The 14,966-nt window shown below is 42.3% G+C and overlaps 1 protein-coding gene and 1 pseudogene across 2 annotated transcripts; one reads left to right on the top strand and one right to left on the bottom strand.

The window, feature by feature from the left end:
* Positions 1-222: 222 nt before the first annotated feature.
* On the bottom strand, positions 223-875 carry LOC139187138 (vacuolar protein sorting-associated protein 33A pseudogene; annotated as a pseudogene).
* A 9,108-nt stretch (positions 876-9,983) lies between these two features.
* Positions 9,984-13,403, top strand: LOC109569292 (calcitonin receptor-stimulating peptide 1). 2 transcript variants are annotated; one of them, XM_019974631.2, is made up of 5 exons: positions 9,984-10,201; positions 11,239-11,333; positions 12,073-12,210; positions 12,471-12,680; positions 13,245-13,403. In XM_019974631.2, the coding sequence occupies exons 2-5, from the start codon at positions 11,248-11,250 to the stop codon at positions 13,258-13,260; spliced, it is 450 nt and encodes a 149-aa protein (XP_019830190.1). In that variant the 5' UTR covers positions 9,984-10,201; positions 11,239-11,247; the 3' UTR covers positions 13,261-13,403. The 2 variants fall into 2 exon arrangements, with proteins under 2 accessions (XP_019830190.1, XP_019830191.1); XM_019974632.2 differs by having other exon boundaries at positions 10,023-10,201; positions 12,502-12,680.
* Positions 13,404-14,966: the final 1,563 nt, after the last annotated feature.

Below are 14,966 nucleotides of genomic sequence, written 5' to 3'. Positions count from 1 at the left end.
TGTTCTTGCCTGGAGAATCCCAGGGACGGGGAAGCCAGGTGGGCTGCTGTCTATGGGGTCGCACAGAGTCTGACATGACTGAAGCAACTTAGCAGCAGCAGCAGCAGTAGGTACATGAAAAGATGCTCAATGTCACTAACCATTAGAAAAATGCAAATCAAAACCACATTGAGGTACCACCTTACACCCGTGAAAATGGCCATCATTATAAAGGCTACAAATAATAAATGCTGGAGGGGGTATGGAGCAAAGGGAAAAGGGAACCCTCCCACGCTACTGGTGGGAATACAAACAGGTGCAGCCACCATGGAAAACAGTATGAAGGTTCCTTAAAAAACTAGAATTGCCATGTGAAATAGCAATCCCACTCCCGGATATATATTTTGAACGCATCCTCCGATTCCATGGATAGGAGATCCCCATCAAAAGGAATAAGAACTAGGTTATACTCCTCCCTATGAATAAAGAATCCCAAAACACCCAGATCCTTCAACCGCTGTTCGCACAATAAGCTACGTCGTGGCACGAACAAAAGGTGGAAATCTCTTGCTGGGCCACGTCTGTCTTCACTGAGCACATTTTCAGCAACGATATCCATCAATTCTAGCCTGGGTCTGACAAAAAAAATTATATTCTTGACATCGGCTGCTGGCAAACAACTTCCTTTAAACGTAAACATTTTTTCCACTTCATGTTCCTTCAACAGTGAATACTGTGCAATCAGGCCAAAGGGTCCAGTGAGATACTCATCCCAAACTATTGCCTTGCTTCCCACGCACTTGTCCAGGAACTCGCGCAGCTCGCAAAGCACTGCCTCGCGCAGCACGTTGAGGTTCACTCGCCGGTAGGACAAGTGGGCCGCCATCTTGCCCCACCGCCCCTTTAACCCCCTACTCGAACCAGATCTACATTCCCCTACGTGTCCTATTTTGTTCTTTTTTATGATTGAGTAGTAGACCATTGTATATATGTACCACATCTTCTTCATCCATTCATCTATTGATGGACATTTAGGTATTTCCATGTTTTCTGAATAGTGCTGCTAGGAACATCTGGGTGCATGCATCTTTTTGACTTACAGTTTTGTGTGCAGAGGAGTAAGATTGCTGCATGACATGGTAATTCTGTTTTCATTTTTCTGAGGAACCTCCATACTGTTTGCCACAGTGGCTGTACCAACTTACATTCCCACCAACAGTGTAGGAGGGTTCCCTTTTTTCCCATATCCTCTCCAGCATTTGTTATTTGTGGAGTTTTCGTTTTTATTTATTTGGCTGTGCTGCACAACCTGTGGGATCTTAGTTCCCTGACCAGGGATTGAACTCAGGACCCTGGCAGTGAGAGTGTGGAATCTTAATCACTGGCCCGCCAAGGAATTCCTTGTAGTTTTTATTTTATTATTTTATTTTTATTTTTTTTAAATTTTATTTTATTTTTAAACTTTACATAATTGTATTAGTTTTGCCAAATTTTTGATGATGGCCATTTTGACTGATGTGAAGTGGTACCTCATTGCAGTTTTGATTTGCATTTCTCTAATAATTAATGACATTGACCATCTTTTCACGTGCCTATTAGCCTCTGTATTTCTTCTTTGGAGAAATGTCTAGTTAGGTATTCTACCCATTTTTTGGTTGGGTCTTTTTTTGTTGTTGTTGTTGTTGAGTTGTATGAGCTGTTTGTATAGTTTGGAAATTAAACCCTTGTCAGGCAGATTGATTGCAAATATTTTCTCCCATTCCATAAGTTGTCTGTTTTGTTTATGGTTTCCTTTGCTGTGCAAAAGCTTGCAAATTTGATTAGGTCTGATTTGTTTATTTTTGTTTTTCTTTCTTTTTTTTTTTTTTTCTATTGCCTTGGGAAATTGACCTAAGGAAACATTAGCACATATTACGTCAGATAATGTTTTGCCTATGATCTCTTTTAGTTTTATGGTGTCCTGTCTTATGTTTAAGTCTTTAAACCATTTTGAGTTTGTTTTGTGTACGGTGAGAGAGTGTTAACTCCAGTGGTTTACATGCAGGTATCTGTCCAACTTTCCCAGCACCACTTGTTGAAGAGACTTTCTTTTTCCAATTGTATATTCTTGCTTCTTTTGTCAAAGATAATTTACTGTAGGTGTGTGGGCTTATTTCTGGACTCTGTCCTGTTCCATTCATCCATAATGTCTGTTTTTATGCCAAGATCACACTGTTTTTTCTTCCTTTCAGATTTTTTTTGGGGGGGGATGTAGATAATTTTTAAAGTCTTTATCGAATTTGTTACAATATTCCTCCTGTTTTATATTTTGTTTTTTTGACTGCCTGGCATATAGGGTCTTACTCCTCAATCAGGGATCAAACCTGCACCCCCTGGATTGGAACTCAAAGTCTTAACTACTGAACCACCAGGGAAGTCCCTGTCACACTGTTTTAATTACTGTAGCTTTGTAGTATTGTTTGCAGTCTGGGAGGGTTGTGCCTCCTGTTTTGTTCTTTTTCTTCAGGATTGCTTTGGCAATCCTGATTTGGTTCCATGTAAATTTTGGATTATTTGTTCTAGTTCTGTGAAAAATGCCATGGGTAATTTGATAGGGATCACATTAAATCTGTAGATTGCTTTGGGTAGTATGTCCATTTTAACCATCTTACTTCTTCCAACCCAAGAGCATGGACATCTTTCCATTTCTTTGAATAATCTTCAATTTCTTTTATTAATGTCTTATATTTCTCAGCATATAAATCTTTCACCTCCTTGGAAACATTTATTCCTAGTTATTTTATTTTGGGGGGAGCAATTTTAAAAGGTATTGGTTTTGGAAATGAACAAATGTTTAATTCAATTAAAAGTATAACATCATTTATTCTATTACTTGTTAAATTTCTTTTATTTATTTATTTTAATTGGAGGCTAATTACTTTACAATACTGTAGTGGTTTTGCCATACATTGACATGAATCAGCCATGGGTGTACATGTGTCCCCCATCCTGAATCCCCCTTCCACCACCCTCCCAATCCCATCCCTCAGGGTCATCCCAATGCACCATATTTATTTATTTTTAATTGAAGGATAATTACTTTACAATATTGCTTTGGTTTCTGCCACACATTAACATGAATTAGCCATAGGTATACATATGCTCAGGCTTCCCTGGTAGCTCAGATGGTAAAGAATCTGCCTGCAACCCAATCTGGAGACCTGGGTTCAATTTCTGGGTTGGGAAGATCCCCTGGAGGAGGGCATGGCAACATACTCCAGTGTTCTTGCCTGCCTGGAGAATCCCCATGTTCAGAGGAGCCTGGTGGGCTACAGTCCATGGGGTTGCAAAGAGTCAGACATGACTGAGTGACTAAGCACAGCATAGCACATACATATGTCTCGACTTCCCAGGCAGCACTAGTGGTAAAGAACCTACTTGCCAGTGCAGGAGACATAAGAGAAGTGGGTTTGATCCCTGGGTCAGGAGGAGGGCACTCCATTATTCTTGCTTGGAGAATCCCATGGACAGAGGAGCCTGGTGGGTCCCATAGGGTCACAAAGAGTCAGACACGACTGAAGCAACTTAGCATGCATGCTGCACATACATATGTCCCCTCCCTCTTGAACCTCCCTCCTACCCCCCCGACCTTTTCCCAACCCCTCTAGGTTGTTACAGAGCCTTAGTTTGAGTTTGCTGAGTCATACAGCAAATTTCCATTGATTATCTATTTTACATATTGTAGCGTATATGCTTCCATGCTCCTCTCTGCATTCATATTGCCCTCTCCTTCTTTCCCTGTACCTGTGTCCATAAATCTATTCTCTATGTCTGCATCTCCATTGCTGTCCTGCAAATAGGTTCATCAGTACCATCTTTCTAGATTCCATATATATGTGTTAATATATGATATTTGTTTTTCTATTTCTTACTTACTTCACTCTGTATAATAGGTTGTAGGCTCATCCACATCATTAGAACTGACTCAAATGTGTTTCTTTTTATGGCTGAGTAGTATTCCATTTTATATATGTACCACAGCTTCTTTATCCATTCATCTGTCGATGGACATCTAGTTTGCTTCCATTTCCTAGCTATTGTAAATAGGGCTGCAATGAACATTGTGGTACATGTGTCTTTTTCAATTTTGGTTTCCTCAGGGTATATGCCTTAAAGTGGCATTGCTGGGTTGTATGGTAGTTTTATTCCTAGTTTTTAAAAGAAATCTCCACACTGTCTTCCATAGTGGATGTATCAATTTATATTTCCACCAACAGTGCAAGAGGATTCTAAAAGGTATTTTTTTTTACATTCCCTTTTTGATATTTTATTATTAAAGAAATGCAATCAATTTTTGTATGTTAATCTTATACCCTGCTACTTTGCTGAATTAGTTTATCAGTTCTAATAGTTTTTGTGTAGATTCTTTAGGACTTTCTATATATATACTAGCATGTCATCTGCATAAATTACAATTTTGCCTCTTCCCTTCCAATTTGAATACTATCTATTTCTTTTTCTTGTCTGATTATTGTGGCTAGGACTTCCAATACTATGTTAATAGAAAAGGTGAGAGTGGGAACCCTTGTCTTATTCCAGATTTTAGTGAGAAGTCTTTCAGCTTTTCACCATTAAGTATTATATTGGCTGTGGGTTTGTCATAAATAGCTTTTACTATGTTGTGATATGTTCTCTCCATATCCACACTGGTAAGAGTTTTTTGCATGAATTGACTTTGAATATTCAGATAAAATAGACCTTAAATCAAAAAAAAGTTACAAGAGAAAAAGAAAGACATTCTATAGTAATAAAAGGCTCAATACATCAAGAAAATATATTAACTATAAAAATTTTCACGTGTACTAACAGATGCAAGCTATATGAAGCAAAAGCTGACAGAACTGATGGTAGAAATAGATAGTTCTTCAATAGTAGCTGAAGACTTCAATACCCTACTCCCAATAATGGATAAACAACCCAACAGAAGATAAAAAAATAGATTACTTAACACTATAAACCAACTAGATCTAACAGACATCTATAGAACACTCTGCCAAAGAATAATGGCATATATATTCTTCCCATTCTTCCCACCTAGACATTTTCTAGGGTAGACCATTTGTTAGGCCACCAATTAAGTCACAATCGACTAAAAAGATAGACATCATAAAAATTACCTTCACCAGTCACAACAGGATAAAGTTAGAAATCAGTAACAGAAAAATATCAGAACTTGTAGAAATGAAGCCACACTTTGAAACAAGCAATAGATCAAAGAAATAAGCAAAGTCAGAAAATGCTTACAGATGAATGAAAATGAAAATTCAATACACCAAAACTTATGTGATGCTGTGAAGGTAGTGCTAAGGGGGAAAATTACAGCCTCAAATCCTTATGTTAAAAATCAAGAAAGATTTGAAATCAACAACCTACCTTTGCAACTTAAGAAACTAGAAACAAAGAACAATTGAACTCAAAACTATCAGAAGGAATGAAATATTATATTACAGGAGAGATAAAGAAATGGAGATAAACAGTGAAGATAAACAGTGGAGAAAACCAGTGAATCCAAAACTGGTTCTTCAAAAACACTGACAAAATTAACAATGTTTTAGCTAGAGGGACTAAGGGGAAAAAAAAGAAGACTAAATTACTAAATCAGAAACAATACTGCAGACATTAATTACCACCAATTTTATAGTAATAAAAAAATAATGTGAGTACTGTGAAAAAACTGTATACCAACAAGTTGGCTAACCTAGATGAAATGGACAAATTCTTAGAAACACAAAATGTACCAAGACTAAATCTTGAAGGAATAGATAATCCAAATACACATATAACCAGCAAGGAGATTGAATCAGTAAACAAAAATCTTCTAGTAAAGAGAAACTCTGGATCTGATGGCTTCACTGGTGAATACTACAAACACTTGAAGAAAACAAATACCAATGCTACTCAAAAATTTCCAAAAACTGAAAGAAAAAGCACCACATCCTAATCTATCCTACAAGGCCAACATTATCCTGATACCAAAGTCAGATTCTGCAATGAAAAAAACAAAACAGAACAAAAACCCTACCGTCCAATATCCCTTATGATCATGGATATAGAAATCCTCAACAAAATACCAGAAATTGAATTCAGCAGCACATTAAAAAGACTCTATAACATAACCAAATGAGACTAATTTCTGGAATGCAAGAATTATTTGAAATATGAAAATTGATGAATTAGTTACTCCACAGGAAAAGAATGATTGGAATAAAATGCACATGCTTATCTTCAATGATACAGAAAATGTATCTGGAAAACTTAACACCCTTTCATGATAAAAAAACTTTCAACTAGGAACAGAAGGAAAGTGCCTCTACGTAATTAAAACTATATATGAAAAACCCAACAGTAACATTGAGTATAGTGTTACTATACTAACTATACTCAAAAATGAAAAACTCAAAGCTTTCCCTCCAAGATCTGGAATAAGATTCCCACCAGAAACCATAAAACTCCTAGAAGAAAACATACTCAGTAAACTTGATATTGATCTTAGCAATATCTTTCTAGATATTCCCAGGCAAGGGACACAATAGCAAAATTAAACAAATGGGACTACATTAAACTAAAAAGCTTCTGCACAGCAAGAGAAATCATGAATAAAATGAAGAGACAACCTACTAAAAGAAAGAAAATATTTGTAAATTATATATTGAATAGGGATTAATATCCAAAATCTATAAAGCCTCACAAACTCAATAGCAAATAAAAGAGGTGGGGGAGAGAAGATCTAAATAGATATTTTTCCAAAGAAGAAATATACATGCCTAATAAGTACACGAAAAGGTGCTCAGAAATTCTAATCAGAGAAATGCAAATCAAAACCACAGTGAATATCACATCACACCTGTTAGAATGCCTATTAGAAGAAGCCAAGAGGCTTCCTGATCTGATGGTCTGGTGGTTAAGAATCAGCCTTGTAATGCAAGGGACACCGGTTCATTTTCTGGTCTGGGAAGATCCCACACTGTGGTAACAACTAAGTCCCCACAGCCAAACTACTGAGCCCATGTCTGCAAGTAAAGAAGCCCGTACCTTGAGAGCACATGCTCTGCAACAAGTGTTCACTTGGTAAAACAGGGATGGGCTCAGAGGAGAATGGTTTTATGTCTCATAGTAAGAGACTCTAGACTTAAAAAAAAATAAAAATAAAAAAAACAAAACCCTAGGGTTAACCTTCCTTTCCTTGTCTCATTACTGGAAACTTTGATGGGGAAACCAATTCTGCATGTTAAATAAAATGTCTCTGAAATGTGTGAGCTCACAATTTTGAAATCGGTTGAAAGCTGCGCTACCTAAGTAGGTCTGGTTTCTCGGCTGACTGGGACTAGAGTCCTATAATAGCATAGAGACTGGCTGGTAAATCTGCCACAGTAAATTAATTTCCATTATTTAACAAACATTGGGTGAGTGCCACCTGGTGTGCAACACACTCTGCTATGTTTCAAAGGAAGGACTTGGGGTTTTGTTTGTCAATTTGTTTTTGAACCTTGCCCCAGCTCAGCATCAGCACACCTTAGAAATTCAGAGTACTTGATGGATGAGTTATCTTAATCCCTCTCTATCTGGACAGACTGACTTTTCAAGAAAAGCTGGACTTGCTGGAGGCTGTGTTAGCACCCTCTTGGAGCGGACCTTGAAGATTTCAAGAGTGGAGAATGAATGTGAGCTTGGAAGACTGACAGTACACGTGGAAGCCAGGAGTAGAGTTCTGAGCCCACATAGTCACAGCGTTATAAATTTGGCTTTTGAAGTCCTCCTTTCTTAACCATTTTGCATCACCATTGCACTGGTGAAGACAATGGTTCTCTCCATAGGAAAAGGCAATCCAAGAACACCCATACTTAGAAATGACTTCAGATCAGAAACCTCGGGTCTTGGAAGTCATTTTGGCAAAACTGTTTTCCACCTGAGTTTTAAAGCCTTTCCTACAACAGTCTTAAGTGGCAGAGCCCACTTAAATGCCGCAAAACATCTGCATTGCCGCGGTCGTCAATTTGGTCTTGGGGCCGAGCCCCCAACCCCCTGTCTGGGTGTCAGCCCACGATTTCTGCTTCTAGACACCAGGATAGAAGGAGCCCGCGGTCCGCCATCCTGAATCCTTCCCTTGCACATCTTCCCTTTCCCAGCTCTGTGTCCAATCGCACTCGCGCGCTTCTGACTGGTTAAGCCCCTACTGCTGCAATCCTGCCAGAGGAGAGCTAGTTTCAGACACCCAGTTCCCCTGCCCCAAGACTTTATTCCCTTGTACCAGTGCCACCCCTGAGTTTAAGAAGCAGAAAATTGGAATAAGGGCATCTTGGAAGTTGGATGTCCTGAACCCTGAGAGCACCAACCTGAAGGGGAAGAGATGTGCCGCGAGGCAGGCGTGTCGAATGGAACACTGAAGCTTGACACTGAGGTCTGGGGTGTGAACCTGTGGCTCGGTCACTCGTGTCTCATTTCAGCTAGTATCAGTTCTCCCCGAGAAAAGAAGCTACCTGGGATCTGTGTCCCCCCACCCCCTCCCTCCCCCCGCCACGCTCTGCAATGCCGCTGCAGTGCTTGCGGCGCTGGAGGGTCTCTACAGGCTGCTTGGATCATGTGCTGTGTGTTCAGACCCAGCGATCCTGTGTACAGGGAGAAGCGTCTTTCTCTGCGTTCCACCTGCTGAGGACAGCAAGTCAGGACCTCAGACCTTCCTGGAAGGCTTAGAGAAGTCGCTCCAACAGAGAGATCCAGAAACCTGTTGAGCAGGGTGTAGGAGGGTTGAGGTGCTGGGCAATCGGGTTTTACAGAGCACGTTTATTCCAGAGAGTCATGGAAGCAGGGCGTAATTCTGCTCCTGTGTGCTGCACGCTTGCTGCCGGACTGTGAACATCACCTGGATGCCCCGGTGCACCAGTGTCATTTTGTGAGTGCCTGTGGTTAGGGAGCGCGCACCTGTTTGGAGTCAGTACTGAGTTTGTGAGTGTGTAAGAGTAGACAGAAGCCAGCATGGGATTACACTCCTGCAGGACTCTTCAGCACCATCAATCTTGGCGGGCTTTCTAGCAGAGGACTGAATTGCAGTAGATGAGGGTGCAGGGTCACTGGAACATCTTGGCAAACAGCAGCCGGAAGCAAGGGGCAGCTGGGCAAATGGTTGGGAAAGGAGGGTGAGCATTAGGTGATGAATGGTGGGGGAGGAAGCATGGGGCTAGAGGTCCGCTTGGAAGCTGGGAGGCATCTAAGCCTTGCACTTCCCTGCTCATGCTCAGCGGGGCATCCAGCCTCTCCTTACCCAGTGACGGACCACCCAGCATGACTCCAGGTAGCTGCGGAGGGTGTTGATTGGGAATGTGTATCGTGATCCCACGGAATCTCCTATGAATTTCCCTGGTAAGCTCTTATAGATCCCTAACTGGGAGGAAAACGGGTACATGGTTAGTAATGATAGTATTCCTTCAAGACTGGAATATGATTCCCATTTCAGAGATAAGTATGTTGAGACTTTACTAGTTTCTAGCCCACAGTTCTACCACCTGGCAAACTTATAGCTGGAACAGAGTTGAAATCTGACAAAGTTCCTGGACTTCTATCCTTTTATCTCCACACGCCCTCTCTTCTGTGTGCGCTTCCTGCCGACTGAATCCGACTCCCCGCTTGGGCACAGAATCATCAACTCTGCTGCGCATTAACCCTGAAGCGCTCTTGGACGGGGGTCTATGGTCAAATCTAGGGGAGTCAGGGTTCTCTCTAATGCTGGATTCTATTCTACAGAATAGCGCGGCTGGGGATGGAGTGGGACACGTGCCTGTTCAAAACCCTTGAAAGCAAACAGGTAAAACTGTCCTCAAATTTCAACTTACTTTTCCTGTGTTTTTCATTTGTCCTCACCAACCCCCCTCTGTGCCTCCCTCCCACCCCCGCCATCAATGACCTCAATGCAAATACAAGTGGGGTGGTACTTCTGGATGCTCCATGTTCTGGACGCAAGTGGTGACACAATCCTTCTGGGGCTCACATCCTTCCCCTCATTGGTTGCCCGGAGCTCCTGGAACCCCCCTGGACCCAGAGCAGCGGGAATAAAAGCAGCTGCTCATGCTGGGAGGATTCAGAGGCATTCAAGTGTCTCTGCCACTTCTGCCAGACTGCCACTGCCTGCTGCCAAAGCTACTGCTGCTGCTCCTTCCTCTGCTCCCAGCCACCTGGTGCCGGCTGTCAGGTAAGCCCAGAGATTCCTGCTTAGCTGAGATTCTGTTTCTCTCCCCTCCTTTCCCTCTGTCTCTCGAGTACTTTTTCTTAGCGGATCTCTTCCCGTCTGAATGGCTCTGTCCACTCCTGTCCTGGTGTCTTCACACAATCTGAGTTACTCTGCAAGGCTCCTTCCACAGGTAACACTGGATGGTCTCAGTTTGCAAACTCTCTTCACTCTTCTTGTGCCCAGGCGGGCTCCAGTCTCTTTCCCGCAGCTCATGTGCTTAGGTCAGTTTGGGATGCTGGAGCTTCCGGGTACAGCAGGCTGATCCTGATGCAGGAATAGCTTTGTGCGGCCAGTTGCTGTCACAGGTCACATCTCATGCCTAGGGGACCGGGGGAAATGTGTTTGGAACCCAGGACAGTGCAGGCAGGTGGGAAATAGGCACAATGACTGAAGGGCAGACAGTCATTAAATGAAACCCCCTGTTGTGGGTTCTGGGAACTTTTCCCCCAGTTTTTGTCCTGGGTCCCAATTTGAGGCTCTCCCAGCTTGCTTCTTACAGGGTCCTCTTTGCAAAGTATGGAGTGACTGACCGGTAGAATTTGGTTCTTTAATTTCTCAAGGATTCCAACTTCAGTGATAAATCATCTCTAACCCCCTCCCCCAATCAGGTATGAGGGAAAACCCAGCACTGGGATGACAGCTTTGAGTTGTACAAGGGGAAAAGGTGTGGTGACAGGTACAGACAGACCCAGTCTGTCTTCCAGGAGTCCTGGCCAACAGGTTGTATGTGAGAGTGTGTGGGGTGCTGGGGAGGGGGCTATGGTCAGAGATTTCCTCACCCAGTTCTCCTGGAAGGTTTCTTTTTCTAAACCACGCATCCTACAGGCTTACTGGATCATCCAGCAGTCCACTTCGCCAAGGAGGTGAAGGGGAGTGAAATGACCCGCCTGAAGCCAGGATGCAAGGGAATTAGAGGCACAGGCAGGAGCAGAGCCCAGATCTGTGGGCTCAGGGAATTTGGACCTGCCACAGGTGCTGACATTATTCTTCCTTTACAGAGAGGTGTCATGGGCTTCTGGAAGTTCCCCCCATTCTTGGTCCTCAGCATCCTGGTCTTGTACCAGGCAGGCATGTTTCATGCAGCACCATTCAGGTAAGACAGCCCTGCTAGGATTCTCACCCCCCCTGGCCCCTGGTTCATAAAATTCTGTGTTCCCATGCTGTATCTGGCTTTCACGGAGGGGTTGGTAATGTATGAATGTAAACTATATATAAATTTATCATTTTTATGAGGCAAAGATATGTAGCACGCAGTTACAAATAGACATGACATATACGTTACACTGTTATTGTAAACTTCATATAACTTATTTCTTCTTATCAAATATTTGTATCTTTAGGAAGTCTATTTATTAATTTAACCATAATTTGAGAAATGGATCGCATCCTAATCTGCTAATTATTTTGCCAACAAATTTGTTATTTAGATGTATGGGACCTATACATCTAATTTCTCGTCTTCATTTAGAATACACTAAACTGAAACCATTTTCAGATTTAAACTATCATTATCATTTAATTTTTAATAATGGCTGTATTTAACACTAAGTTCATAAAATTCCTGAAAATCTAACCATCAGTTTTCCCAAGCCTAGATAATCCACTAGAGGTTTGGAGCAAACCACTTCTTTGAGGTGACACCAGAGCCTAAATTCTGGAGAAGCCGCAGTTTTGGATGGATTACTGGCCTCTTGCCCTCTCCATTGATAGATGGGGCAGTCACATCCTCAGGGGAAGTCGCAGAAACCAGGAGACCTAGCTGCTTATCCTGGACGTGGGGGTATCGGGCGGCGAGGCTCAGAGCTGGTGTTGAGCTTGCTTCTCCTCCCTAGGTCTGTCTTTGATGGGCGTTTTGATCCTGCTACCCTGGATGAGGAGGAATCGCGCCTCCTACTGGCTGCGATGGTGAATGACTACGAGCAGATGAGGGCCCGGGAGTCGGAGAAGGCTCAGAAGACCGAGGGCTCCCGGTGAGACGCCCTGCCCCACCCAGCACAGGGCATCCTCTGCCTCCTGTCCTGCCCAGAAAGGCATATCCTGGAGCCACCTTTGGGTTTTCTGACACCCCTAAAAATGTCTATGGGAAGTGATTGTGGCCCTTTCTCTAACGGCCTGTGGTATTCTGCTGTCATGACCATTTCTAGCAGAAATACTTAAGGTTTATTGGTGCCTCTCAGAGCAGTAATTTTCCATGATGATTCTGAGGGGCAGCACCCACTTTCATTAATAGCCCTTTTCTTTTCCTCTATGCTGCAAATCAGCATCCAGAAGAGAGCCTGCAACACTGCCACCTGCATGACCCATCGCCTGGCAGGCTGGCTGAGCAGATCTGGGAGTATGGTGAGGAGCAACTTGCTGCCGACCAAGATGGGTTTCAAGATCTTCAATGGGCCCCGCAGGAACTCCTGGTTTTAAACAGTGAAATGACGCTGGGAATAAGGTGACTGCTCTTTGTACTACTAGATGGGAGGATAACCGACTGGGTACTTCAGGGTACAGTCCACACTCTAACCCTTCATGGGTTCCCATGGGTGAAAAATCCACAGGGGAAGGAGCCCACACCAGTGTCTGGAGAAAGAACATAGAGTCCCAATAGCTGAAAACCCTAAAACTTGGGTTCATTTTTCTCTATTTTTTCAGTCTCTTCTTGTGACACTGAGATCCTCTGCCAGGAAATATCAATTGTGTTTATTTAAAACATGGGTCTCTGGATTATAACTGTGACTATTCTAGCATTTGAGTTTGAAAGGCAATTATTCTTTCCTTTTAGAGTATGCCCTACTATGTCACGTACATCTGAATTCAGAGTATAGACTTGGGTTCAAGTCTGTCTGTCTGTCCCCTACTAACCATATGATTATGGTCCTGACCCACTCTGAGCCTCAGCTTTCATCTAACTTGAATGCAACAACAGTATCATCAATATAAAAAAATAATTGTGATAATACATGACAGGAGCCTCTTAACTAATAAGTAATATTTGTTACATTTTCCCCCCTCCTAGGTCACCAGGAAGCTGAACTCTACTTTTAGTTTGCATGAAGGCACCTTACAAAAAAAGAAAATAGCATGGAAGATACCCATGTATGCATGCTTCTCGATATTGAAAACATTCTTCTTTTCCCTGAAATAAACTAAATGCAGAATAAAATAATTAAAGTTATCTAGTGTGCATCTTTTTTTTATATCAATATATTTGATTCTGTATTCAATAAGTATGACACATATCTCATTGGCTTATCTGGTAGCAAAGCTGGGCCCTGTCAGCCAACCTGTCAGCTGTTCTGCTAAACCTCAGGGGCATATGAGGTCACTGCCTTCTGGGTGTCTGGGGGTACATAGTAATGCTGAGCCTCAGTGGGTCTCTTTGTTTAAAGAAATGTTCTCATTTGTACACTTCATCAAGATAAAAAATATATTTTCAATACACTTAAAAGGAGTGATGCTGTTTTTCCCATGAGAACCTCAGAGACCTGTGAACAGTTTGTGACCAGGCTGGCTCAAATGAAGCAATGATCCCATGCTTGGGGTACGCTCAGTGTCTAGTGACACACCCTTATTAGAATTAGAATACTCTGCATCTCAAGAAGATATTCACATTTATTTTCAGAGAGTGCCCTAGTCCCCTGCCCTAGGAGTTACCTGTTCTCTTCTCCTTGACTCAGGTTTGTCCTTACTCATCCCTGTCTTCCCTCCCAACAGCACCCCTTCATTCACTTCATAGCCTGCAAAGCCCTTAAGAATAAGGGCTCACAGTTTACAAGGGGATCACAGACTGGCAGACCTGGAAAGACCATCAGATACCATCTAATCCAACTTTTTACTCGGAGATGCAGAGAAGACCCTTGCATTCACAGAGCTCATATTCTAATGGGGGACGGGGGGAGATTTAGGTGATACATGCTCTAGAATCGGAGATACTTAGTATTGGAAGGAATATGGGATGTCATAGGAGGTAAAGGCTTATTCTATATAGAAATTTTCAGCATTAACATCCCTAGTATCTGTTGGAAATGCTGGTGACAAGCTGTTGACTATAACATTCAAGGTTACCAGGGAAGCCAATTCTACCGGTGGGCAGTCGGTTAAGTGGGATTGTTTGGTTGGAAAAATCATCCCCTCTTACTCAATTGACTATTATTTCTTCAGAAGCACACAGAATTATGACTCTTGCTCCCATTCAGTCTGTACTCAGCACAGTAGCCCAGTGTTAGCTGCAAAGGTAGATCAGACCATGTCTCCCTTTGGTACAGAATACTCCATTGAGTCCCCATCTCACAGAGAAGAGACCTGGGACATCGCAATGGCTTACAAGGCTCAAGTTCATCTGCCCTTCCTCTCCCCTCACCAATAGTCTCACTACCACCTGGTCTCACATCCTACTTCTCCCTCGCACTAGCCTTCTTATGATGCCTCATTTTATATCCATCAACAACAATCCCCTCAAGTATTTGCACCTGCTGGTACCTCTCTGCAGAATGCTCTTAACCTGTGGCCCTAACTCCTCTGGATATTTATTCAAATATCACCTATCCTGGCTATCTTTTCTGATATTGTCCCTCACCTGCCCACCCTAACACTCTTTGCCTCTTTCTTTTTACTTCTTTACTACTTATTACCTAACATCATAACATGTATTTTATTTAGCTAACTTATTATGTATATTCCATCCTTTGTAAACAATTTAAGTTCCACCTATATAGGAATATGGCTATTTCATTAATTG

Source organism: Bos indicus, chromosome 15, assembly GCF_029378745.1.
Source record: "Bos indicus isolate NIAB-ARS_2022 breed Sahiwal x Tharparkar chromosome 15, NIAB-ARS_B.indTharparkar_mat_pri_1.0, whole genome shotgun sequence".
NCBI lineage: Eukaryota > Metazoa > Chordata > Mammalia > Artiodactyla > Bovidae > Bos > Bos indicus.
This window is presented reverse-complemented; position numbering and strand designations above follow the sequence as displayed.

What these genes read in the sequence shown, in the direction of transcription:
- LOC109569292 (XM_019974631.2), top strand. Translation starts at nt 11,248, where the DNA reads ATGGGCTTCTGGAAGTTCCCCCCATTCTTGGTCCTCAGCATCCTGGTC. An exon ending in TTTCATGCAGCACCATTCAG is followed by an intron (nt 11,334 to 12,072) that starts GTAAGACAGCCC and finishes TCTCCTCCCTAG; the next exon opens with GTCTGTCTTTGATGGGCGTT. An exon ending in CAGAAGACCGAGGGCTCCCG is followed by an intron (nt 12,211 to 12,470) that starts GTGAGACGCCCT and finishes TTTCATTAATAG; the next exon opens with CCCTTTTCTTTTCCTCTATG.